The sequence below is a fragment of the Pseudophryne corroboree genome, chromosome 11 (assembly GCF_028390025.1).
Source record: "Pseudophryne corroboree isolate aPseCor3 chromosome 11, aPseCor3.hap2, whole genome shotgun sequence".
In the NCBI taxonomy this organism is placed as follows: Eukaryota; Metazoa; Chordata; class Amphibia; order Anura; family Myobatrachidae; genus Pseudophryne; species Pseudophryne corroboree.
In genome coordinates, this window is record NC_086454.1 from 92,493,082 (window position 1) to 92,520,724 (window position 27,643).

The 27,643-nt window shown below is 57.1% G+C and overlaps 1 protein-coding gene across 1 annotated transcript; it reads left to right on the forward strand.

Moving 5' to 3' along the window:
* The first annotated feature begins 59 nt into the window (after positions 1-59).
* On the forward strand, positions 60-27,457 carry ZNF408 (zinc finger protein 408). Its single transcript, XM_063944537.1, has 5 exons — positions 60-148; positions 17,713-17,927; positions 18,006-18,040; positions 23,835-24,382; positions 25,780-27,457. The coding sequence occupies exons 2-5, from the start codon at positions 17,718-17,720 to the stop codon at positions 27,414-27,416; spliced, it is 2,430 nt and encodes an 809-aa protein (XP_063800607.1). The 5' UTR covers positions 60-148; positions 17,713-17,717; the 3' UTR covers positions 27,417-27,457.
* Positions 27,458-27,643: the final 186 nt, after the last annotated feature.

A 27,643-nucleotide genomic window follows, 5' to 3' on the forward strand; every position in this document is an offset into this window, starting at 1 on the left:
ATGCGGCTCTGTGCGGAACCGATCTGTGTGGTACATGTTTCCTGTAGGACATAGTTTATGTGAGGACCGTTTCCGGCGGGAGCCGCTGACTGCTGGAGCCGGATGTTTACTTCCTGCTGCGAGGTTACCGCGGATCCGTGACTAGCAGGTGTGTTATCACTGGCCTGGGAACAGGGAGAGTATCATGGCTGAGCCTGGTGTGCCCCCCCCCCCCCCCCCCCATACAGCCGAGCTCCCTATATATACACCTGTCCCGCCCCATACAGCTGTGCACCCTATCTATACATCTGTCACCCCCATACAGATAATCTCCCTATGTATACAACTGTGTCCCCCCATACAACTGAGCTCCCTATGTTTACACCTGTCCCCCCAATACAGCAGAGCTCCCTATGTTTACAGCTGTGCACCCTGTGTCCCCCCCCATACAGCTGTGCACCCTGTGTCCCCCCATACAGCTGTGCACCCTGTGTCCCCCCATACAGCTGTGCACCCTGTGTCCCCCCATACAGCTGTGCACCCTGTGTCCCCCCATACAGCTGTGCACCCTGTGTCCCCCCATACAGCTGTGCACCCTGTGTCCCCCCATACAGCTGTGCACCCTGTGTCCCCCCCATACAGCTGTGCACCCTGTGTTCCCCCATACAGCTGTGCACCCTGTGTTCCCCCCCCATACAGCTGTGCACCCTGTGTTCCCCCCCCATACAGCTGTGCACCCTGTGTTCCCCCCCCATACAGCTGTGCACCCTGTGTCCCCCCCATACAGCTGTGCACCCTGTGTCCCCCCATACAGCTGTGCACCCTGTGTCCCCCCCATACAGCTGTGCACCCTGTGTCCCCCCCCATACAGCTGTGCACCCTGTGTCCCCCCCCATACAGCTGTGCCCCCTGTGTCGTCCCCATACAGCTGTGCCCCCCATACAGCTGTGCCCCCCCATACAGCTGTGCTCCCTGTGCCCCCCATACAGCTGTGCTCCCTGTGCCCCCCATACAGCTGTGCTCCCTGTGCCCCCCATACAGCTGTGCTCCCTGTGCCCCCCATACAGCTGTGCTCCCTGTGCCCCCCATACAGCTGTGCTCCCTGTGCCCCCCATACAGCTGTGCTCCCTGTGCCCCCCATACAGCTGTGCTCCCTGTGCCCCCCATACAGCTGTGCTCCCTGTGCCCCCCATACAGCCGTGCTCCCTGTGCCCCCCATACAGCCGTGCACCCTGTCCCCCCATACAGCCGTGCACCCTGTGTCCCCCCATACAGCCGTGTACCCTGTGTCCCCCCATACAGCCGTGCACCGTGTCCCCCCATACAGCCGTGCACCCTGTGTCCCCCCATACAGCCGTGCACCCTGTGTCCCCCCATACAGCCGTGCACCCTGTGTCCCCCCATACAGCCGTGCACCCTGTGTCCCCCCATACAGCCGTGCACCCTGTGTCCCCCCATACAGCCGTGCACCCTGTGTCCCCCCATACAGCCGTGCACCCTGTGTCCCCCCATACAGCCGTGCACCCTGTGTCCCCCCATACAGCCGTGCACCCTGTGTCCCCCCATACAGCCGTGCACCCTGTGTCCCCCCATACAGCCGTGCACCCTGTGTCCCCCCATACAGCCGTGCACCCTGTGTCCCCCCATACAGCCGTGAACCCTGTGTCCCCCCCCATACAGCCGTGCACCCTGTGTCCCCCCCATACAGCCGTGCACCCTGTGTCCCCCCCATACAGCCGTGCACCCTGTGTCCCCTCCATACAGCCGTGCACCCTGTGTCCCCCCCATACAGCCGTGCACCCTGTGTCCCCCCATACAGCCGTGCACCCTGTCCCTCCCATACAGCCGTGCACCCTGTGTCCCCCCATACAGCCGTGCACCCTGTCCCTCCCATACAGCCGTGCACCCTGTGTCGTCCCCCCATACAGCCGTGCACCCTGTGTCGTCCCCCCCATACAGCCGTGCACCCTGTGTCCCCCCCCCCCATACAGCCGTGCACCCTGTGTCCCCCCATACAGCCGTGCACCCTGTGTCCCCCCATACAGCCGTGCACCCTGTGTCCCCCCATACAGCCGTGCACCCTGTGTCCCCTCCATACAGCTGTGCACCCTGTGTCCCCCCCATACAGCTGTGCACCCTGTGTCCCCCCATACAGCTGTGCACCCTGTGTCCCCCCCATACAGCTGTGCACCCTGTGTCCCCCCATACAGCTGTGCACCGTGTCCCCCCATACAGCTGTGCACCCTGTGTCCCCCCATACAGCTGTGCACCCTGTGTCCCCCCATACAGCTGTGCACCCTGTGTCCCCCCATACAGCTGTGCACCCTGTGTCCCCCCATACAGCTGTGCACCCTGTGTCCCCCCATACAGCTGTGCACCCTGTGTCCCCCCATACAGCTGTGCACCCTGTGTCCCCCCATACAGCTGTGCACCCTGTGTCCCCCCATACAGCTGTGCACCCTGTGTCCCCCCCATACAGCTGTGCACCCTGTGTCCTCCCCATACAGCTGTGCACCCTGTGTCCCCCCCCCCATACAGCTGTGCACCCTGTGTCCCCCCCCCATACAGCTGTGCACCCTGTGCCCCCCCCCCATACAGCTGTGCACCCTGTGTCGTCGTCTCCCCATACAGCTGTGCACCCTGTGTCGTCGTCCCCCCATACAGCTGTGCACCCTGTGTCGTCGTCCCCCCATACAGCTGTGCACCCTGTGTCGTCGTCCCCCCATACAGCTGTGCACCCTGTGTCGTCGTCCCCCCATACAGCTGTGCACCCTGTGTCGTCGTCCCCCCATACAGCTGTGCACCCTGTGTCGTCGTCCCCCCATACAGCTGTGCACCCTGTCGTCGTCCCCCCATACAGCTGTGCACCCTGTGTCGTCGTCCCCCCATACAGCTGTGCACCCTGTGTCGTCGTCCCCCCATACAGCTGTGCACCCTGTGTCGTCGTCCCCCCATACAGCTGTGCACCCTGTCGTCGTCCCCCCCATACAGCTGTGCACCCTGTCGTCGTCCCCCCCATACAGCTGTGCACCCTGTGTCGCCCACCATACAGCTGTGCACCCTGTGTCGCCCACCATACAGCTGTGCACCCTGTGTCGCCCACCATACAGCTGTGCACCCTGTGTCGCCCACCATACAGCTGTGCACCCTGTGTCCCCCCACATACAGCTGTGCACCCTGTGTCCCCCCACATACAGCTGTGCACCCTGTGTCCCCCACATACAGCTGTGCACCCTGTGTCCCCCACATACAGCTGTGCACCCTGTGTCCCCCACATACAGCTGTGCACCCTGTGTCCCCCACATACAGCTGTGCACCCTGTGTCCCCCACATACAGCTGTGCACCCTGTGTCCCCACACATACAGCTGTGCACCCTGTGTCCCCCCCATACAGCTGTGCACCCTGTGTCCCCCCCATACAGCTGTGCACCCTGTGTCCCCCCCATACAGCTGTGCACCCTGTGTCCCCCCCATACAGCTGTGCACCCTGTGTCCCCCCATACAGCTGTGCACCCTGTGTCCCCCCATGCAGCTGTGCTCCCTGTGTCCCCCCATGCAGCTGTGCTCCCTGTGTCCCCCCATACAGCTGTGCTCCCTGTGTCCCCCCATACAGCTGTGCTCCCTGTGTCCCCCCATACAGCTGTGCACCCTGTGTCGTACCCCCCATACAGTTGTGCACCCTGTGCCCCCCATACAGCTGTGCACCCTGTGTCCCCCCCATACAGCTGTGCACCCTGTGTCGTCCCCCCATACAGCTGTGCACCCTGTGTCGTCGTCCCCATACAGCTGTGCACCCTGTGTCGTCCCCCCCATACAGCTGTGCACCCTGTGTCGTCCCCCCCATACAGCTGTGCACCCTGTGTCGTCCCCCCCATACAGCTGTGCACCCTGTGTCGTCGTCCCCATACAGCTGTGCACCCTGTGTCGTCCCCCCCATACAGCTGTGCACCCTGTGTCGTCGTCCCCATACAGCTGTGCACCCTTCGTCGTCCCCATACAGCTGTGCACCCTGTCGTCCCCCCCCATACAGCTGTGCACCCTGTCGTCCCCCCCATACAGCTGTGCACCCTGTGTCGTCCCCCCTTACAGCTGTGCACCCTGTGTCGTCGTCCCCATACAGCTGTTTACCCTGTGTCGTCCCCCCATACAGCTGTTTACCCTGTGTCGTCGTCCCCCCATACAGCTGTGCACCCTGTGTCGTCGTCCCCCCATACAGCTGTGCACCCTGTGTCGTCGTCCCCCCATACAGCTGTGCACCCTGTGTCGTCCCCCCATACAGCTGTGCACCCTGTGTCGTCTCCCCCATACAGCTGTGCACCCTGTGTCCCCTTCATACAGCTGTGCACCCTGTGTCCCCTTCATACAGCTGTGCACCCTGTGGCCCCCCATACAGCTGTGCACCGTGTCCTCCCCATAAAGCTGTGCACCCTGTGTCCTCCCCATACAGCCGTGTCCCCCCCATACAGCTGTGCACCCTGTGTCCCCCCATACAGCTGTGCACCCTGTGTCCCCCCATACAGCTGTGCACCCTGTGTCCTCCCCATACAGCTGTGCCCCCCATACAGCTGTGCACCCTGTGCCCCCCATACAGCTGTGCACCCTGTGCCCCCCATACAGCTGTGCACCCTGTGCCCCCCATACAGCTGTGCACCCTGTGTCCCCCCATACAGCTGTGCACCCTGTGTCCCCCCCATACAGCTGTGCACCCTGTGTCCCCTTCATACAGCTGTGCACCCTGTGTCCCCCCATACAGCTGTGCACCCTGTGTCCCCTTCATACAGCTGTGCACCCTGTGTCCCCTTCATACAGCTGTGCACCCTGTGTCCCCTTCATACAGCTGTGCACCCTGTGTCCCCTTCATACAGCTGTGCACCCTGTCCCCCATACAGCTGTGCACCCTGTCCCCCCATACAGCTGTGCACCCTGTCCCCCCCCATACAGCTGTGCACCCTGTCCCCCCATACAGCTGTGCACCCTGTCCCCCCATACAGCTGTGCACCCTGTCCCCCCCATACAGCTGTGCACCCTGTGCCCCCCATACAGCTGTGCACCCTGTGCCCCCCCATACAGCTGTGCACCCTGTGGCCCCCCATACAGCTGTGCACCGTGTCCTCCCCATACAGCTGTGCACCCTGTGTCCTCCCCATACAGCCGTGTCCCCCCATACAGCTGTGCACCCTGTGTCCCCCCATACAGCTGTGCACCCTGTGTCCCCCCATACAGCTGTGCACCCTGTGTCCTCCCCATACAGCTGTGCCCCCCATACAGCTGTGCACCCTGTGCCCCCCATACAGCTGTGCACCCTGTGGCCCCCCCATACAGCTGTGCACCCTGTGTCCCCCCATACAGCTGTGCACCCTGTGTCCCCCCATACAGCTGTGCACCCTGTGTCCCCCCATACAGCTGTGCACCCTGTGTCCCCCCATACAGCTGTGCACCCTGTGTCCCCCCATACAGCTGTGCACCCTGTGTCCCCCCATACAGCTGTGCACCCTGTGTCCTCCCCATACAGCTGTGCCCCCCCCATACAGCTGTGCACCCTTTGCCCCCATACAGCTGTGCACCCTGTGCCCCCCCATACAGCTGTGCACCCTGTGTCCCCCCATACAGCTGTGCACCCTGTGTCCCCCCATACAGCTGTGCACCCTGTGTCCCCCCATACAGCTGTGCACCCTGTGTCCCCCCATACAGCTGTGCACCCTGTGTCCCCCCATACAGCTGTGCACCCTGTGTCCCCCCCATACAGCTGTGCACCCTGTGTCCCCCCATACAGCTGTGCACCCTGTGTCCCCCCCATACAGCTGTGCACCCTGTGTCCCCCCATACAGCTGTGCACCCTGTGTCCCCCCCCATACAGCTGTGCACCCTGTGTCCCCCCCATACAGCTGTGCACCCTGTGTCCCCCCCATACAGCTGTGCACCCTGTGTCCCCCCCATACAGCTGTGCACCCTGTGTCCCCCCCATACAGCTGTGCACCCTGTGTCCCCCCCATACAGCTGTGCACCCTGTGTCCCCCCCATACAGCTGTGCACCCTGTGTCCCCCCCATACAGCTGTGCACCCTGTGTCCCCCCCCATACAGCTGTGCACCCTGTGTCCCCCCATACAGCTGTGCACCCTGTGTCCCCCCCATACAGCTGTGCACCCTGTGTCCCCCCCATACAGCTGTGCACCGTGTCCCCCCATACAGCTGTGCACCCTGTGTCCTCCCCCATACAGCTGTGCACCCTGTGTCCTCCCCATACAGCTGTGCCCCCCATACAGCTGTGCCCCCCATACAGCTGTGCCCCCCATACAGCTGTGCCCCCTGTTGCCCCCCATACAGCTGTGCACCCTGTGGCCCCCCATACAGCTGTGCACCCTGTGGCCCCCCATACCGCTGTGCACCCTGTAGCCCCCCATACAGCTGTGCACCCTGTGGCCCCCCCATACAGCTGTGCACCCTGTGGCCCCCCATACAGCTGTGCACCCTGTGGCCCCCCCATACAGCTGTGCACCCTGTGGCCCCCCATACAGCTGTGCATCCTGTGGCCCCCCATACAGCTGTGCACCCTGTGGCCCCCCATACAGCTGTGCACCCTGTGTTCCCCCCCATACAGCTGTGCGCCCTGTCCCCCCCCATACAGCTGTGCGCCCTGTGTTCCCCCCCCATACAGCTGTGCACCCTGTGTCCCCCCATACAGCTGTGCACCCTGTGTCCCCCCCATACAGTTGTGCACCCTGTGTCCCCCCCATACAGTTGTGCACCCTGTGTCCCCCCCATACAGCTGTGCTCCCTGTGCCCCCCATACAGCTGTGCTCCCTGTGCCCCCCATACAGCTGTGCTCCCTGTGCCCCCCATACAGCTGTGCTCCCTGTGCCCCCCATACAGCTGTGCTCCCTGTGCCCCCCATACAGCTGTGCTCCCTGTGCCCCCCATACAGCTGTGCTCCCTGTGCCCCCCATACAGCTGTGCTCCCTGTGCCCCCCATACAGCTGTGCTCCCTGTGCCCCCCATACAGCTGTGCTCCCTGTGCCCCCCATACAGCTGTGCTCCCTGTGCCCCCCATACAGCTGTGCTCCCTGTGCCCCCCATACAGCTGTGCTCCCTGTGCCCCCCATACAGCTGTGCTCCCTGTGCCCCCCATACAGCTGTGCTCCCTGTGCCCCCCATACTGCTGTGCTCCCTGTCCCCCCCATACAGCCGTGCACCCTGTGTCCCCCCATACAGCCGTGCACCCTGTGTCCCCCCATACAGCCGTGCACCCTGTGTCCCCCCATACAGCCGTGCACCCTGTGTCCCCCCATACAGCCGTGCACCCTGTGTCCCCCCATACAGCCGTGCACCCTGTGTCCCCCCATACAGCCGTGCACCCTGTGTCCCCCCATACAGCCGTGCACCCTGTGTCCCCCCATACAGCCGTGCACCCTGTGTCCCCCCATACAGCCGTGCACCCTGTGTCCCCCCATACAGCCGTGCACCCTGTGTCCCCCCATACAGCCGTGCACCCTGTGTCCCCCCATACAGCCGTGCACCCTGTGTCCCCCCATACAGCCGTGCACCCTGTGTCCCCCCATACAGCCGTGCACCCTGTGTCCCCCCATACAGCCGTGCACCCTGTGTCCCCCCATACAGCCGTGCACCCTGTGTCCCCCCATACAGCCGTGCACCCTGTGTCCCCCCATACAGCCGTGCACCCTGTGTCCCCCCATACAGCCGTGCACCCTGTGTCCCCCCATACAGCCGTGCACCCTGTGTCCCCCCATACAGCCGTGCACCCTGTGTCCCCCCATACAGCCGTGCACCCTGTGTCCCCCCATACAGCCGTGCACCCTGTGTCCCCCCATACAGCCGTGCACCCTGTGTCCCCCCATACAGCCGTGCACCCTGTGTCCCCCCATACAGCCGTGCACCCTGTGTCCCCCCATACAGCCGTGCACCCTGTGTCCCCCCATACAGCCGTGCACCCTGTGTCCCCCCATACAGCCGTGCACCCTGTGTCCCCCCCATACAGCCGTGCACCCTGTGTCCCCCCATACAGCCGTGCACCCTGTGTCCCCCCATACAGCCGTGCACCCTGTGTCCCCTTATACAGCCGTGAACCCTGTGTCCCCCCCCATACAGCCGTGCACCCTGTGTCCCCCCCATACAGCCGTGCACCCTGTGTCCCCCCCATACAGCCGTGCACCCTGTGTCCCCCCCATACAGCCGTGCACCCTGTGTCCCCCCCATACAGCCGTGCACCCTGTGTCCCCCCCATACAGCCGTGCACCCTGTGTCCCCCCCATACAGCCGTGCACCCTGTGTCCCCCCCATACAGCCGTGCACCCTGTGTCCCCCCCATACAGCCGTGCACCCTGTGTCCCCCCCATACAGCCGTGCACCCTGTGTCGTCCCCCCATACAGCCGTGCACCCTGTGTCGTCCCCCCATACAGCCGTGCACCCTGTGTCGTCCCCCCATACAGCCGTGCACCCTGTGTCGTCCCCCCATACAGCCGTGCACCCTGTGTCGTCCCCCCATACAGCCGTGCACCCTGTGTCGTCCCCCCCATACAGCCGTGCACCCTGTGTCGTCCCCCCATACAGCTGTGCACCCTGTGTCGTCCCCCCATACAGCTGTGCACCCTGTGTCCCCCCATACAGCTGTGCACCCTGTGTCCCCTCCATACAGCTGTGCACCCTGTGTCCCCTCCATACAGCTGTGCACCCTGTGTCCCCCTCCATACAGCTGTGCACCCTGTGTCCCCCCCATACAGCTGTGCACCCTGTGTCCCCCCCATACAGCTGTGCACCCTGTGTCCCCCCATACAGCTGTGCACCCTGTGTCCCCCCATACAGCTGTGCACCCTGTGTCCCCCCATACAGCTGTGCACCCTGTGTCCCCCCATACAGCTGTGCACCCTGTGTCCCCCCCATACAGCTGTGCACCCTGTGTCCCCCCATACAGCTGTGCACCCTGTGTCCCCCCATACAGCTGTGCACCCTGTGTCCCCCCATACAGCTGTGCACCCTGTGTCCTCCCCATACAGCTGTGCACCCTGTGTCCTCCCCATACAGCTGTGCACCCTGTGTCCTCCCCATACAGCTGTGCACCCTGTGTCCTCCCCATACAGCTGTGCACCCTGTGTCCCCCCCCCCATACAGCTGTGCACCCTGTGTCCCCCCCCATACAGCTGTGCACCCTGTGTCGTCCCCCCCATACAGCTGTGCACCCTGTGTCGTCCCCCCCCATACAGCTGTGCACCCTGTGTCGTCGTCTCCCCATACAGCTGTGCACCCTGTGTCGTCCCCCCCCATACAGCTGTGCACCCTGTGTCGTCCCCCCCCATACAGCTGTGCACCCTGTGTCGTCGTCCCCCCATACAGCTGTGCACCCTGTGTCGTCGTCCCCCCATACAGCTGTGCACCCTGTGTCGTCGTCCCCCCATACAGCTGTGCACCGTGTCGTCGTCCCCCCATACAGCTGTGCACCGTGTCGTCGTCCCCCCATACAGCTGTGCACCCTGTCCCCCCCCATACAGCTGTGCACCCTGTGTTGCCCACCATACAGCTGTGCACCCTGTGTCGCCCACCATACAGCTGTGCACCCTGTGTCCCCCCACATACAGCTGTGCACCCTGTGTCCCCCCACATACAGCTGTGCACCCTGTGTCCCCCACATACAGCTGTGCACCCTGTGTCCCCCACATACAGCTGTGCACCCTGTGTCGCCCACCATACAGCTGTGCACCCTGTGTCCCCCACATACAGCTGTGCACCCTGTGTCCCCCACATACAGCTGTGCACCCTGTGTCCCCCACATACAGCTGTGCACCCTGTGTCCCCACACATACAGCTGTGCACCCTGTGTCCCCACACATACAGCTGTGCACCCTGTGTCCCCCCCATACAGCTGTGCACCCTGTGTCCCCCCCATACAGCTGTGCACCCTGTGTCCCCCCCATACAGCTGTGCACCCTGTGTCCCCCCCATACAGCTGTGCACCCTGTGTCCCCCCATACAGCTGTGCACCCTGTGTCCCCCCATACAGCTGTGCTCCGTGTCCCCCCATACAGCTGTGCACCCTGTGTCCCCCCCATACAGCTGTGCACCCTGTGTCCCCCCCATACAGCTGTGCACCCTGTGTCGTACCCCCCATACAGTTGTGCACCCTGTGCCCCCCATACAGCTGTGCACCCTGTGTCCCCCCATACAGCTGTGCACCCTGTGTCGTCCCCCCCATACATCTGTGCACCCTGTGTCGTCCCCCCCATACATCTGTGCACCCTGTGTCGTCGTCCCCATACATCTGTGCACCCTGTCATCCCCCCATACAGCTGTGCACCCTGTGTCGTCGTCCCCATACAGCTGTGCACCCTGTCGTCCCCCCCATACAGCTGTGCACCCTGTCGTCGTCCCCATACAGCTGTGCACCCTGTGTCGTCCCCCCCCATACAGCTGTTTACCCTGTGTCGTCCCCCCTTACAGCTGTGCACCCTGTGTCGTCGTCCCCCATACAGCTGTTTACCCTGTGTCGTCCCCCCCATACAGCTGTTTACCCTGTGTCGTCCCCCCATACAGCTGTTTACCCTGTGTCGTCGTCCCCCCATACAGCTGTGCACCCTGTGTCGTCGTCCCCCCATTCAGCTGTGCACCCTGTGTCGTCGTCCCCCCATACAGCTGTGCACCCTGTGTCGTCCCCCCCATACAGCTGTGCACCCTGTGTCGTCTCCCCCATACAGCTGTGCACCCTGTGTCGTCTCCCCCATACAGCTGTGCACCCTGTGTCCCCTTCATACAGCTGTGCACCCTGTGTCCCCTTCATACAGCTGTGCACCCTGTGTCCCCTTCATACAGCTGTGCACCCTGTGTCCCCTTCATACAGCTGTGCACCCTGTGTCCCCTTCATACAGCTGTGCACCCTGTGTCCCCTTCATACAGCTGTGCACCCTGTGTCCCCTTCATACAGCTGTGCACCCTGTCCCCCCATACAGCTGTGCACCCTGTCCCCCCATACAGCTGTGCACCCTGTCCCCCCCATACAGCTGTGCACCCTGTCCCCCCCATACAGCTGTGCACCCTGTCCCCCCCATACAGCTGTGCACCCTGTGCCCCCCATACAGCTGTGCACCCTGTGCCCCCCATACAGCTGTGCACCCTGTGCCCCCCATACAGCTGTGCACCCTGTGCCCCCATACAGCTGTGCACCCTGTGCCCCCCATACAGCTGTGCACCCTGTGCCCCCCCCCCCCATACAGCTGTGCACCCTGTGGCCCCCCATACAGCTGTGCACCGTGTCCTCCCCATACAGCCGTGTCCCCCCATACAGCTGTGCGCCCTGTGTCCCCCCATACAGCTGTGCGCCCTGTGTCCCCCCATACAGCTGTGCACCCTGTGTCCTCCCCATACAGCTGTGCCCCCCATACAGCTGTGCACCCTGTGCCCCCCATACAGCTGTGCACCCTGTGCCCCCCATACAGCTGTGCACCCTGTGTCCCCCCATACAGCTGTGCACCCTGTGTCCCCCCATACAGCTGTGCACCCTGTGTCCCCCCATACAGCTGTGCACCCTGTGTCCCCCCATACAGCTGTGCACCCTGTGTCCCCCATACAGCTGTGCACCCTGTGTCCCCCCATACAACTCTGCACCCTGTGCCCCCCATACAACTCTGCACCCTGTGCCCCCCATACAACTCTGCACCCTGTGCCCCCCCCATACAGCTCTGCACCCTGTGCCCCCCCATACAGCTGTGCACCCTGTGCCCCCCCCCATACAGCTGTGCACCCTGTGCACCCCCATACAGCTGTGCACCCCGTGCACCCCCATACAGCTGTGCACCCCGTGCACCCCCATACAGCTGTGCACCCCGTGCCCCCCATACAGCTGTGCACCCCGTGCCCCCCATACAGCTGTGCACCCCGTGCCCCCCCATACAGCTGTGCACCCCGTGCCCCCCCATACAGCTGTGTACCCCGTGTCCCCCCATAGAGCCGTTGCCCCCCATACAGCTGTGCACCCTGTGTCCCCCCATACAGCTGTGCACCCTGTGTCGTCGTCCCCATACAGCTGTGCACCCTGTATCGTCCCCCCCCATACAGCTGTGCACCCTGTGTCGTCCCCCCCATACAGCTGTGCACCCTGTGTCGTCCCCCCCATACAGCTGTGCACCGTGTCGTCCCCTTCATACAGCTGTGCACCCTGTGTCCCCTTCATACAGCTGTGCACCCTGTGTCCCCTTCATACAGCTGTGCACCCTGTGTCCCCTTCATACAGCTGTGCACCCTGTCCCCCCATACAGCTGTGCACCCTGTCCCCCCATACAGCTGTGCACCCTGTCCCCCCATACAGCTGTGCACCCTGTCCCCCCATACAGCTGTGCACCCTGTCCCCATACAGCTGTGCACCCTGTGCCCCCCATACAGCTGTGCACCCTGTGCCCCCCATACAGCTGTGCACCGTGTCCTCCCCATACAGCTGTGCACCCTGTGTCCTCCCCATACAGCCGTGTCCCCCCATACAGCTGTGCACCCTGTGTCCCCCCATACAGCTGTGCACCCTGTGTCCTCCCCATACAGCTGTGCCCCCCATACAGCTGTGCACCCTGTGCCCCCCATACAGCTGTGCACCCTGTCCCCCCATACAGCTGTGCACCCTGTGTCCCCCCATACAGCTGTGCACCCTGTGTCCCCCCATACAGCTGTGCACCCTGTGTCCCCCCATACAGCTGTGCACCCTGTGTCCCCCCATACAGCTGTGCACCCTGTGTCCCCCCATACAGCTGTGCACCCTGTGTCCTCCCCATACAGCTGTGCCCCCCATACAGCTGTGCCCCCTGTGCCCCCCATACAGCTGTGCACCCTGTGCCCCCCATACAGCTGTGCCCCCCATACAGCTGTGCACCCTGTGCCCCCCATACAGCTGTGCACCCTGTGCCCCCCATACAGCTGTGCACCCTGTGCCCCCCATACAGCTGTGCACCCTGTGCCCCCCCATACAGCTGTGCACCCTGTGCCCCCCCATACAGCTCTGCACCCTGTGCCCCCCCCATACAGCTCTGCACCCTGTGCCCCCCCATACAGCTGTGCACCCTGTGCCCCCCCATACAGCTGTGCACCCCGTGCACCCCCATACAGCTGTGCACCCCGTGCCCCCCATACAGCTGTGCACCCCGTGCCCCCCATACAGCTGTGCACCCCGTGCCCCCCATACAGCTGTGCACCCCGTGCCCCCCCCATACAGCTGTGCACCCCGTGCCCCCCATACAGCTGTGTACCCCGTGTCCCCCCATACAGCTGTTGCCCCCCATACAGCTGTGCACCCTGTGTCCCCCCATACAGCTGTGCACCCTGTGTCGTCGTCCCCATACAGCTGTGCACCCTGTATCGTCCCCCCCCCCATACAGCTGTGCACCCTGTGTCGTCCCCCCCATACAGCTGTGCACCGTGTCGTCGTCCCCATACAGCTGTGCACCCTGTGTCCCCCCATACAGCTGTGCACCCTGTGTCCCCCCATACAGCTGTGCACCCTGTGTCCCCCCATACAGCTGTGCACCCTGTGTCCCCCCCATACAGCTGTGCACCCTGTGTCCCCCCCATACAGCTGTGCACCCTGTGTCCCCCCATACAGCTGTGCACCCTGTGTCCCCCCATACAGCTGTGCACCCTGTGTCCCCCCATACAGCTGTGCACCCTGTGTCCCCCCATACAGCTGTGCACCCTGTGTCCCCCCCATACAGCTGTGCACCCTGTGTCCCCCCCATACAGCTGTGCACCCTGTGTCCCCCCCATACAGCTGTGCACCCTGTGTCCCCCCCATACAGCTGTGCACCCTGTGTCCCCCCATACAGCTGTGCACCCTGTGTCCCCCCCATACAGCTGTGCACCCTGTGTCCCCCCATACAGCTGTGCACCCTGTGTCCCCCCCATACAGCTGTGCACCCTGTGTCCCCCCCATACAGCTGTGCACCCTGTTCCCCCCCATACAGCTGTGCACCCTGTTCCCCCCCATACAGCTGTGCACCCTGTGCCCCCCCCCATACAGCTCTGCACCCTGTGTCCTCCCCCATACAGCTGTGCTCCCTGTGTCCTCCCCATACAGCTGTGCCTCCCATACAGCTGTGCCCCCCATACAGCTGTGCCCCCCATACAGCTGTGCCCCCCATACAGCTGTGCACCCTGTTGCCCCCATACAGCTGTGCACCCTGTTGCCACCCATACAGCTGTGCACCCTGTTTTCCCCCATACAGCTGTGCACCCTGTGGCCCCCCATACAGCTGTGCACCCTGTAGCCCCCCATACAGCTGTGCACCCTGTGGCCCCCCATACAGCTGTGCACCCTGTGGCCCCCATACAGCTGTGCACCCTGTGGCCCCCCATACAGCTGTGCACCCTGTGTCCCCCCATACAGCTGTGCACCCTGTGTCCCCCCATACAGCTGTGCACCCTGTGTCCCCCCATACAGCTGTGCACCCTGTGTCCCCCCATACAGCTGTGCACCCTGTGTCCCCCCATACAGCTGTGCACCCTGTGTCCTCCCCATACAGCTGTGCCCCCCAATACAGCTGTGCACCCTGTGCCCCCCCATACAGCTGTGCACCCTGTGCCCCCCATACAGCTGTGCACCCTGTGTCCTCCCCATACAGCTGTGCCCCCCAATACAGCTGTGCACCCTGTGCCCCCCCATACAGCTGTGCACCCTGTGCCCCCCATACAGCTGTGCACCCTGTGCACCCCCATACAGCTGTGCACCCTGTGCACCCCCATACAGCTGTGCACCCTGTGCACCCCCATACAGCTGTGCACCCTGTGCCCCCATACAGCTGTGCACCCTGTGCCCCCCATACAGCTGTGCACCCTGTGCCCCCCCCATACAGCTGTGCACCCTGTGCCCCCCCCATACAGCTGTGCACCCTGTGCCCCCCCATACAGCTGTGCACCCTGTGCCCCCCATACAGCTGTGCACCCTGTGTCCCCCCATACAGCTGTGCACCCTGTGTCCCCCCATACAGCTGTGCACCCTGTGTCCCCCCATACAGCTGTGCACCCTGTGTCCCCCCCATACAGCTGTGCACCCTGTTCCCCCCCATACAGCTGTGCACCCTGTTCCCCCCCATACAGCTGTGCACCCTGTTCCCCCCATACAGCTGTGCACCCTGTTCCCCCCATACAGCTGTGCCCCCCCCATACAGCTGTGCACCCTGTGTCCTCCCCATACAGCTGTGCCCCCCATACAGCTGTGCACCCTGTGTCCCCCCATACAGCTGTGCACCCTGTGTCCTCCCCATACAGCTGTGCCCCCATACAGCTGTGCACCCTGTGCCCCCCATACAGCTGTGCACCCTGTGTCCCCCCATACAGCTGTGCACCCTGTGTCCCCCCATACAGCTGTGCACCCTGTGCCCCCCCATACAGCTGTGCACCCTGTTCCCCCCCATACAGCTGTGCACCCTGTTCCCCCCATACAGCTGTGCACCCTGTTCCCCCCCATACAGCTGTGCACCCTGTGCCCCCCTATACAGCTGTGCACCCTGTGTCCTCCCCATACAGCTGTGCCCCCCATACAGCTGTGCACCCTGTGTCCCCCCCATACAGCTGTGCACCCTGTGTCCTCCCCATACAGCTGTGCCCCCCATACAGCTGTGCCCCCCATACAGCTGTGCCCCCATACAGCTGTGCACCCTGTGCCCCCCCATACAGCTGTGCACCCTGTGTCCCCCCCATACAGCTGTGCACCCTGTGTCCCCCCCATACAGCTGTGCACCCTGTGTCCCCCCATACAGCTGTGCACCCTGTGTCCCCCCATACAGCTGTGCACCCTGTGTCCCCCCATACAGCTGTGCACCCTGTGCCCCCCATACAGCTGTGCACCCTGTGCCCCCCCATACAGCTGTGCACCCTGTGTCCTCCCCATACAGCTGTGCCCCCCATACAGCTGTGCACCCTGTGCCCTCCCATACAGCTGTGCCCCCCATACAGCTGTGCACCCTGTGCCCCCCATACAGCTGTGCACCCCGTGTCCCCCATACAGCTGTGCACCCCGTGTCCCCCATACAGCTGTGCACCCCGTGTCCCCCATACAGCTGTGCACCCCGTGTCCCCCCATACAGCTGTGCACCCCGTGTCCCCCCATACAGCTGTGCACCCCGTGTCCCCCCATACAGCTGTGCACCCCGTGTCCCCCATACAGCTGTGCACCCCGTGTCCCCCCATACAGCTGTGCACCCCGTGTCCCCCCATACAGCTGTGCACCCCGTGTCCCCCCATACAGCTGTGCACCCCGTGTCCCCCCATACAGCTGTGCACCCCGTGTCCCCCCATACAGCTGTGCACCCCGTGTCCCCCCATACAGCTGTGCACCCCGTGTCCCCCCATACAGCTGTGCACCCTGTGTCCCCCCCATACAGCTGTGCACCATGTGCCCCCCCATAAAGCTGTGCACCCTGCCCCCCCCCATACAGCTGTGCACCCTGTGCCCCCCATACAGCTGTGCACCCTGTGCCCCCCCATACAGCTGTGCACCCTGTGCCCCCCCATACAGCTGTGCACCCTGTGCCCCCCATACAGCTGTGCCCCCCCATACAGCTGTGCACCCCGTGTTCCCCCCATACAGCTGTGCACCCTGTGTCCTCCCCATACAGCTGTGCCCCCCCATACAGCTGTGCACCCTGTGCCCCCCCATACAGCTGTGCACCCTGTACCCCCCATACAGCTGTGCCCCCCATACAGCTGTGCACCCTGTGCCCCCCATACAGCTGTGCACCCTGTGCCCCCCCATACAGCTGTGCACCCTGTGTCATCCCCCCATACAGCTGTGCACCCGGTGTCGTCCCCCCCATACAGCTGTGCACCCTGTGTCGTCCCCCCCATACAGCTGTGCACCCTGTGTCGTCCCCCCCATACAGCTGTGCACCCTGTGTCATCCCCCCATACAGCTGTGCACCCTGTGTCGTCCCCCCCATACAGCTGTGCTCCCTGTGTCGTCCCCCCTTATACAGCTGTGCACCCTGTGTCATCCCCCCTATACTGCTGTGCACCCTGTGTGTGTGACCCCCATACAGCTGTGCACCCTGTGTGTGTGCCCCCCATACAGCTGTGCACCCTGTGTGTGTGTGTGTGTGTGTGTGTGTGTGTGTGTGTGTGTGTGTGTGCCCCCCCATACAGCTATGCATCCTGTGTGTGTGTATGTGCCCCCCATACAGCTGTGCACCCTGTGTGTCCTTACCCATACAGCTCTGTACCTTACGTCCTCACCCATACAGCTCTGCACCCTATGTATACACTCTACTATACAGATAAGCTCCCTCTGTATACAGCTGTATCCCCCCATACAGCTGTGCACCCTATGTATACAGCTCTGTCACACCCTACTATACAGATAAGCTCCCTCTGTATACAGCTGTGTCCCCCCATACTATTACCACTATTTATATAGTTATATGAGCGCAAGTAGATTTTGCTTTTCGGAGGTATCATAAATACAGGTTTTAGGGAAACAAACTGCAGAATTGCCCCTGGCCCCTGGCAGTTATGCAAGTGTCCATAATCGTAGGATAGCCTTCCTTTTCACAAAATGGCTAATAACAGGGGATGATGGCTCACACTGATTACATGCAGTGTCAACTGGTCCTAACTCCTGTCTTGGTTTGGGAAACGTCTAATGTATGTGGATGTTACAATGTGCTTTTTCTTAGTTGGTGAAGTTGTATTGTAGATTTGATGTGTTAGGTAAAACGTGTCTCAGTATGTATCCTCACCGATCTTTGTCTCTATTCAGGTTGTATGAATTCACCAATCTCCCCTCAGCCTGTGGAAGACACACAGGATGCTACATGGCAGGCTTTGCACAGCCTCCCTCGTGGTTTGGCCTTGGGTCCCTCTCTATCACAGGAGGAGGGTCTGGGATTGTGGTGTGTTGGCAAGCCTTTGCCCAGCGGTTCATTCCTTCCACCCTACAGTCCTGGCTGTGAAGATGGACTGTCTGTCAGTGAGGTAAGCTGTGTGTGGCAGAACACTACTGAGCGTCTGTTTGTAAGCACTCTGGTTCACTCTCTGTTGATATCTTTACAGGAATTGTCCCCAGAGACTGGACTTAGGTGGTTGAGGTATGTATGACTAAATGAAGTATGCCTTCGCTCCTACTGCTGTTTCTTTATCCCCAGCGTATTGCCTATGGGGCAGATGTTAAGTTGAACACATGCCTGTCTGCGGAGCTTATCTGATGTAAAAGCACTATGAGCTTAAAGCTTGTCCTAGTATTAGTTCAATACAAATCTGTTAGAATTCTCCCTCATACGTATAAAGATGGCAGCAGTTTTCTGTAAAGCCTATCTCATGCTGCTGAAATAGGATGTGATAAAATGATGAGGACAGCGCCCTCTGGTGTAGTATTTGCAGCAATCATTGTTAAACACACAGTGGGGCCAATTCAATTAGCTGCACATTCTTAAAGTGTGTTAAAAACCCACATCCACTTTTTTTTGTTATTCGATTAGAAATCCATGTTAAGTTAACATGGTTATCACTTGCAGTTAATGCAGATTGTAGTTTGCATCTCCAGACTGGGTGAAAAGTAGGGGGGAAAAATTGCCATGAAACAGTGCAGTACCTCTGAGACGACTCTCCCAATGAATAATAATATATTTGTCAGAGGTCCTTCAGCTTTTTCTATCCCGCTAACAGCAGCTGCTTAATATTATCACTAATTAAACAAAAATGTCTACAGCCTGAGACCGGCTACATGAGAGAAAGGAGTAAGATGTACACGTATTCTTCACCACTTTACAGATAATATTTCATTCATTCATATCAGTCCCTGCCCCAGTTGGTGGAGCTTTTAATCTATATCCCCATGTACACACACACACACACACACACACACACACACACACACACACACACACATATACACTCAGGTTAATTATTTTCTTTTCCTATAACCAATTGCCTGGCATGGTTGCATTGTTTGCAACCACACCAGGTTGTACGTAATCTGACCTGGTCGCAAACAATGTGACCAGTCGGAAACGCAAAGTGGGCAGCTGCCGAAAGATCACCTTCTAGCAGCTGCCAACCACTTTCCTTCCCTGCACTCTCCCTCAGTGTCTGCCTTGCTGCTGATCACTGCTGATTGGTCAGCACAGCTGGACCCCCCCATCCGGCAGTTGCACAGAGGAGCGGCCACCCGGGAAATATTAATGAACCCTCCCTCAGCCCCCAAGTGTGTTCCTGGCGGCTACTCAGATGAACAGCCGCCAGGGAAATCTAAGTTGCTATGGTCTGATGATGATGGTCGCTATGTTCTGATGTTTGGAGAAAAATAACTATTTTACAGATATATAAAAAATATATATATGTTTTATAAAATCGTTTTGGATAAGCTTTAAATCTATTTAATCATTTAAAAAAAACACGACAATTTATGAGTAGTTTTTGGGGAAAAAATTATCAGTTAAGTGGTTAAAGGTATCAAATAACAAGACAGGCAGAACAAGAGTTGGAAAACATTCAATCATTCAATGAAGGGGAGGGAAAAAAAAGAACAATAAGATACCATAACAAAACAACAGAAAAAACCCAAAAAAACCAAAGACAGCAGATGCCAAGTTTTTAATATAGAGGGAACGGTATACGGGAGGGGGTATCTCTGAAACCATAGTACAGAAGGAACAAACAAACAAGCAGATGGGGCAGCAAAAAGTGGACTTTTAGAATGGGATAGGATTATATTACATCCATGGACTCCATGTCTTATAGAAGGAATCAGGTGAGCCTAGTAGATAATTCATCATGCGCTCCATTTCATAAACCAGATTTTATGGAGAAGAGCAGACATGGAGGGGTGATCCGTACACTTCCAATGGGCAGCAAACAGACAAGTGGCGGCCGGTATAACATGTCTGGCAAGCCTGTTGTGGTGGTGTGTGTGGTCAGGCAGTTGAAGTGGGCATAAGATATACTTAGGTAAAAACGGTAGTTTGGCACCTAGAAGGGTGGTCTAGAGAGATTGGACCCAGAGCCAAAAATCTTGGAGAACAGCGCATGTCCCCCAAATGTGCAAAAAGCCATTGTTCCTGCAACCTCTCCAACACAATGGGGAGGCAGCAGGGAAAATATTGTCACATTTTATTTATTTTTGGTCAGAAGCCCTTAAACCTCTCAGTGTTTTCTGATTATGGGAGGAAATACAAACAAATACATTTGGAACATATAAACTCCACACAGATATAGCATTAGTGGGTATTGAACCCAAGATCACACTGCAGCAATGCTAACTACTGTGCCAACCATGCTACCCAACCTAAAGTGAGACTGAGCTGCCCTTGTAGAAACATAATGGACCTGCAAACACAATGATCATACTTCTAGAACTGATGAAATTATGACTTGAAATTATATACATTTTCTTGATGAAACGCTGATAATATTTTTGCACTTTGAAGCATAAAACATTGACAGAACCTTGTTTCTCTTACGTCCTAGAGGATGCTGGGGACTCCGTAAGGACCATGGGGATAGACGGGCTCCGCAGGAGACATGGGCACTAAGAAAGAACTTTAGGTATGGGTGTGCACTGGCTCCTCCCTCTATGCCCCTCCTCCAGACCTCAGTTTATTACTGTGCCCAGAGGAGACTGGGTGCATTACAGGGAGCTCTCCTGAGTTTTCCTGAAAAGAAAGTATTTGTTAGGTTTTTATTTTCAGGGAGACTGCTGGCAACAGACTCCCTGCAGAGAGGGACTGAGGGGAGAGAAACAGACCTACTTTAATGTTAGGCTCTGTTTCTTAGGCTACTGGACACCATTATTTCCAGAGGGAACGGAACGCAGGTCTCACCCCGCAGTTCGTCCTAGAGCCGCGCCACCTTCCTCCTTGCAGAGCCGGAAGACAGAAGCCGGGTGAGTATGTGAAGAAAGAAGACTTCAAAGGCGGCAGAAGACTTCAGATCTTCACTGAGGTAACGCACAGCGGTAGTGCTGTGCGCCATTGCTCCCACACAGCACACACAAACGGCAGTCACTGTAAGGGTGCAGGGCGCAGGGGGGGCGCCCTGGGCAGCAATATGGACCTCCAAAGGTGGCAATAAACTTATATACAGGCTGGGCACTGTATATAAGAGAGATCCCCCGCCATATTTTGACTTTTTAAGCGGGACCGAAGCCCGCCGCTGAGAGGGCGGAGCTTGTTCCTCAGCACTCACCAGCGCCATTTTCTCCACACCACATCGCTGAGAGGAAGGTCCCCGGACTCTCCCCTGCTTACACGGTGATAGAGGGTTTTAAAAAAAGGGGGGGGGGGCACATAATTTGGCGCAAATAGATGCGAGGACCTTCCAATGGGACCTACTGGACAAGTGGTCCGGGTCACATCTACAGATTCATCAGTTAATCACCCTGTCCCCCAGGGCCAGGGTGTCTCTCCTGTGGTGGCTGCAGAGTGCTCACCTTCTGGAGAGTCGCAGATTCGGCATTCAGGACTGGGTTCTGGTGACCACGGACACGAGCCTCCGAGGTTGGGGAGCAGTCACACAGGGAAGAAACTTCCAAGGTCTTTGGTCAAGTCAAGAGACTTGTCTCCACATCAACGTCCTGGAACTAAGGGCCATATACAACGCCCTTCGTCAAGCGGAGACTTTGCTTCGCGACCTACCGGTTCTGATCCAGTCAGACAACATCACCACAGTAGCTCATGTAAACCGCCAAGGCGGCACAAGGAGCAGAGTGGCTATGGCGGAAGCCACCAGGATTCTTCGCTGGGCGGAAAATCATGTAGGCGCACTGTCAGCAGTGTTCATTCCGGGAGTGGACAACTGGGAAGCAGACTTCCTCAGCAGACACGATCTACATCCAGGAGAGTGGGGACTTCATCAGGAAGTCTTCGCACAGATTGCAAGTCAGTGGGGCCTGCCCCAGATAGACATGATGGCGTCCCGCCTAAACAAAAAACTACAGAAGTATTGTGCCAGGTCAAGAGACCTTCAGGCGGTGGCAGTGGACGCCCTAGTGACACCTTGGGTGTTCCAGTCGGTCTATGTGTTTCCTCCTCCTTCCTCTCATCCCCAAGGTGTTGAGAATAATAAGAAAAAGAGGAGTACAGACAATTCTCACTGTTCCAGATTGGCCACGATGGGCCTGGTATCCGGATCTGCAGGAAATGCTCACGGAAGATCCGTGGCCTCTTCCTCTAAGACAGGACCTGCTACAACAGGGGCCCGGTCTGTTCCAAGACTTACCGCGACTGCGTTTGACGGCATGGCGGTTGAACGCTGGATCCTAGCGGAAATGGGCATTCCGGATGAGGTCATTCCTACTCTGATAAAGGCTAGGAAAGACGTGACAGCTAAACATTATCACCGTATATGGCGGAAGTATGTTTCTTGGTGTGAGGCCAGGAATGCTCCTACGGAGGAATTCCATCTGGGCCGTTTTCTTCACTTCCTACAAACTGAAGTGAATTTGGGCCTAAAATTAGGCTCCATTAAGGTTCAGATTTCGGCCCTATCCATTTTCTTTCAGAAAGAATTAGCTACTCTCCCAGAAGTACAGACTTTTGTGAAGGGAGTGCTGCATATTCAGCCTCCTTTTGTCCCTCCGGTGGCGCCTTGGGACCTTAACGTGGTGTTGAGTTTCCTTAAGTCGCACTGGTTTGAACCACTTTAAACAGTGGAATTAAAATATCTCACTTGGAAAGTGGTCATGTTGTTAGCCTTGGCTTCGGCTAGGCGAGTGTCTGAATTAGCGGCTTTGTCTCATAAAAGCCCCTATCTGGTTTTCCATATGGATAGAGCGGAATTGCGGACCCATCCTCAATTCTTGCCTAAGGTGGTTTCCTCTTTTCATATGAACCAACCTATTGTGGTGCCTGTGGCTACGCGAGACTTGGAGGATTCCGAGTCCCTTGATGTGGTCAGGGCTTTGAAAATTTACATAGCCAGAACGGCTAGGGTCAGGAAAACAGAGGCGCTGTTTGTCCTGTATGCTGCCAACAAGGTTGGCGCCCCTGCTTCAAAGCAGACTATTGCTCGCTGGATCTGTAACATGATTCAGCAGGCTCATTCAACGGCTGGATTGCCGTTACCAAGATCATTTAAGGCCCATTCCACTAGGAAGGTGGGCTCTTCTTGGGCAGCTGCCCTAGGGGTCTCGGCGTTGCAATTGTGCCGAGCTGCTACTTGGTAGGGTTCAAACACCTTTGCAAAGCTCTACAAGTTTGATACCCTGGCTGAGGAGGATCTCCTGTTTGCTCAGTCGGTGCTGCAGAGTCATCCGCACTCTCCCGCCCGTTTGGGAGCTTTGGTATAATCCCCATGGTCCTTACGGAGTCCCCAGCATCCTCTAGGACGTAAGAGAAAATAAGATTTTAAACCTACCGGTAAATCTTTTTCTCCTAGTCCGTAGAGGATGCTGGGCGGACTACTTCTGCAAGACTTGTATATAGTTTTTGCTTACATAAGGGTTATGTTACAGTTTTCATCAGTCTCGGTCTGATGCTGTGTTGTTTCATACTGTTAACTGGTTCGTATATACCCTAGTTATACGGTGTGAATGGTGTGGGCTGGTATGAATCTTGCCCTTGGGTTAACAAAATCCTTTCCTCATACTGTCTGTCTCCTCTGGGCACAGTTTCTCTAACTGAGGTCTGGAGGAGGGGCACAGAGGGAGGAGCCAGTGCACACCCATACCTAAAGTTCTTTCTTAGTGCCCATGTCTCCTGCGGAGCCCGTCTATCCCCATGGTCCTTACGGAGTCCCCAGCATCCTCTACGGACTAGGAGAAAAAGATTTTACCGGTAGGTTTAAAATCTTATTTTTTTTAACGTACGTGATTATTAAATTAAGGCAAAATGTTGACATACCGGCTATGGTATGTGGTGCCTCACGCCTCCCTGTGGTGCCTTGCAGGTTTGTCAGGAGAAGTGCACAGCAAATGAATGTGAAATTATGCTGGCTCGGTGGATGTCTCAGACTCCAGGTAATCGTTCCTATCCAGCAAGGCTCTGAAGTTCTCTTTCCGTTAGAGAAACACACAACCTTGGAGGATACTGGAGAGATGCTCCAGAAGAGAGCAGCGCCATCCGTTCAGGATTCACTATGTAACTCCACTTCCAAACTCCATCTGCAGTTAGTAGCAGAGGCAACCAATGACGAACTGCTGCATCACGCCAAAGAGATTTTAGGGGATAAAGAATCACCTTATATATCATGGCAGCCTGAAGTATCAGTTGGGACGCCACAGCTGAAGGGGCCTTTCTCAGCAGGGACACCTGAGTTGGAGACGGCCGTGTCCGCAGTCACAGCAGAACAAGAGGAAGATGTGTCACCGCTCACTCCAAAGCCAGAGGGAGCCAAGTTGTCCATCAGTGCCGGCCTTTCAGAAAATGTCCTACCAAAAGCACCTACAGAGCAGACCAGCTCAACGCAGATTGCTGGAACTACAAGCCAGGCTACAGGTCCGTTTCCAAGTCTTCCAGCTTTGCATACGATTATTTTGTGCTTTGTGGCAATAGTAACTCAAGTAGGAAGTGTTGTCTCCGTGGCATTTGTGATTGAAGGTTATATGAACAATAGAATTATTATATATGTCACCCTCTTGTTTCTCCTGTGTCTTGGATCATCCTTATAAATGATGTACTGCAAGATATAACTAATGAAAAGGAGTATTTTAGTATTATTTGTATTATTAAGGCATGCATCAAAACATTTTATTGTAAATACTAGAAGAAGGTTTCTGTGATTGCCCCTTTAGAAAATTGCCCGAGTTCAGCCTGCATCCCGGGCGGCATTACATCTCACCCTTGGATTATATGTATAGGACTCAAAATTCACATAAAAATAGACACCATTAAATGAATGGCTTATAATGTATGGTAAATCCCATATTGTCATTTTAGTTCATGTCATAATTATTTAATTTTCTATGCTACTTCTTAGAACATTACATGATTCATGTTCATGGTTTAAAAGTCCCAGCCATTGATGATGCTAGTACATCATAAATTAATATATGCCAAATTTCAGTTCTGCCAGCATAAAGGTGATTCCCTTTTGTATAGTTAATAAATAAGTAATGTTACATTTAATGGAGTGCAGTACCCCTTGATTATATGTTATGTAACTCTTGGGTTGCACATAGAGCATGTTTTGCTGCATAAATGTGGAGAACTGACTTTACTCACTGTATCAGAATGGGCAATAAAAAGTCACAGACAAAATGAGCACAAAGTAGTGTCCTCGTTCAGATGTGCTTGGCGTAGCTATCCCCTTCCTTGGAAGCCGCAGTGATAGCGATAGTGATAGATGCCTCGTACTGCAGTATCAGATCACTGCGACACCGTTGGGCAGCTTCCCAGTGGAAGTCGCCTGTTGCAGATCCTGCCAGCGATGGAAATCCTGGCCTCTTCCCTCCCCCTACACAGCGGCGACATGCCTCCATTTTCAAAAATGGAGGCCATCGCCGCCTCCTCCCTGTCCCCAAACGCCTTCAGACTATCAATCACTTAGTCTGACGCCATCCTGTATCCTGTGTTGCAGGACCCATATGCGCAGAATGCGGCATGCGCAAAGTACCGAACATCAGTACTTTGCGGCATGGATCGCAGGACCAACCACATCGGAATGAGCGCCTAAATGTATGAATTTGTTTTTATGGCATAAACCATGGAAAGTATAGTATGTGACTGTGCTTGGTGTAGAAGATTTAATTATACTTTATAAATACAAATAATTGTAATTTAGAAATAAAAGTATGAGCAGGCAGGAACTCGGCCACTGTGGAAGCTCTATTAGTGTTTTGATCACATTCTGTGTAATGACAACTAATCTTCTTACTCTATATTGTCTCTCCCAGATTCTGCAGATGATGCTAACAAAGACACTGTGTATGAGGAGATAGCTACTGAGAACTCCCCAAATACTTCTCCTTTGATAGGTATCCAACAGCTACAGGTGAAATGTCAGGACTCCAGTGTTGCTGCAAATGGACATAGTGGAGGTTCTCCGATAAATAATATAGCCCAGATACCAGGACATCGGGAGAGAACCGATCATTTGCCAGGAGGAAAGAGTAATCCCGGAGGTGACGGAACAATTATTGTAGATACAAAGACATTAATTGACCATGAAAGTAGGAATAACCGAAGGGAAGCTGCCAGGAGGAGGCACTCTGTCACACCTAGGAAAAAGGCTGATAACCAGGCTAAGGTTTCCACGCTGGGGATCAGTGAACCAAATAATAACAAACCTGTAAAAAAGAAGAACAAGAATAAGAGCACAAAATTGAAAGGACCTTCAGAACGCAGATTCAGTTGTCCAGATTGCAACAAAAGCTTTTTCCAGCTGGGCCACCTAAAAAAACACAGCTTCATCCATAGCGGGCTGAAGCCATTCCTGTGCACTGAGTGCGGGAAGACGTATTGCTCGGATCAGAGCTTCAAAGCCCACCTGCTAGGTCACCAAGGCCTACGTCCCTTTAAATGTTCGCTTTGTGATAAGGCTTATGGCACGCATCGGGATCTGAAAGAGCACTCTGTGCTGCACACAGGACTACGGCCCTATGCCTGTGAGGACTGCGGGAAGAGCTTCGCTCGTCGTCCAACCCTGCGCATTCACCGCAAGAATTACTGCACACCGGGTACTGGTAAAGTCAGACCGCCTCTCCACTGCCGTGTGTGCAATAAGCAACTGGCTAACAGTTGCTCTCTGCGCAATCACATGCTTGTACACACAGATGAAAAGCCATACGCATGTTCCCATTGTGGCAGGGCTTTCCGCCACAAGGGGAATTTAAACAGCCACCAGCGTCTTCACACCGGTGAGAGGCCTTATAAATGCCAGTACTGTGGAGATGCCTTTCCACAGCACCCGGACCTAAAGCGCCATCTAATCATGCACACGGGGGAAATGCATTTGTGTACTGTCTGTGGCAAATCATTAAAGGACCCTCATACACTGCGCGCCCATGAACGACTGCATACTGGCGAACGGCCATTCTTGTGCCAGTACTGCGGGAAATCCTACCCAGTCGCCACCAAGCTCCGGCGCCACCTAAAATCTCACCTGGAAATGAGGCCATTCCAATGCCATGTATGCGGGATCGGCTACACTATGCAGCATAGTCTGAAGCGCCATCTGCGCAGCCACAGACACAGGAGGCAGGATCCTGCGGATAACGGTTTTGCTGCGGAATCAGTGATAGACCCTGGACCCGAGCACACACTTGTATTGGTGGAGTTGATGGATACCAGCGAGGGTGCCGAGAACTCTGAAAGGATAGTAATTGCTAACTTCACCGGGAACTCGGAGCTGTGTGAATTCCAGAGCCCTCAAACGCTGCTGCTCCCCTCGAACTCTGAGACACTATCGGTACCAGCTGGACATGAGCACGAGAATGGGATAATCCTGCACAAAGAACATGGTCCCAGGTTATTACTGGTCCCCCAGGCCCTTGGGTTTAGCACGGTAGCTGAGGTGATAGAAGTGGAATAAGGAATGTGGCATTTGCCATAAAATAAAAAGTTTAAATTCTGCTTAAGTTTATCTGTATCTGTTTAATGCAACTAAATCAATCTGTTGAATATTCTAATTGTTATCCAAAAAACATCCTACATAGGAATTAAATCATGCATCTTGTAACTTGCAGAAATACACGAAAATGTAAGAGACTTCAAACTGTGGCTCAAATGTAATAGCTTGAGAGTTGTAGGCATCTGCAC

Bases quoted from the DNA above. Each gene is read 5' to 3' on its own strand.
- ZNF408 (XM_063944537.1), top strand. From the start codon at position 17,718: ATGAATTCACCAATCTCCCCTCAGCCTGTGGAAGACACACAGGATGCT. The intron at 17,928-18,005 runs GTAAGCTGTGTG...ATATCTTTACAG, and splicing joins ATGGACTGTCTGTCAGTGAG to GAATTGTCCCCAGAGACTGG. The intron at 18,041-23,834 runs GTATGTATGACT...GGTGCCTTGCAG, and splicing joins ACTGGACTTAGGTGGTTGAG to GTTTGTCAGGAGAAGTGCAC.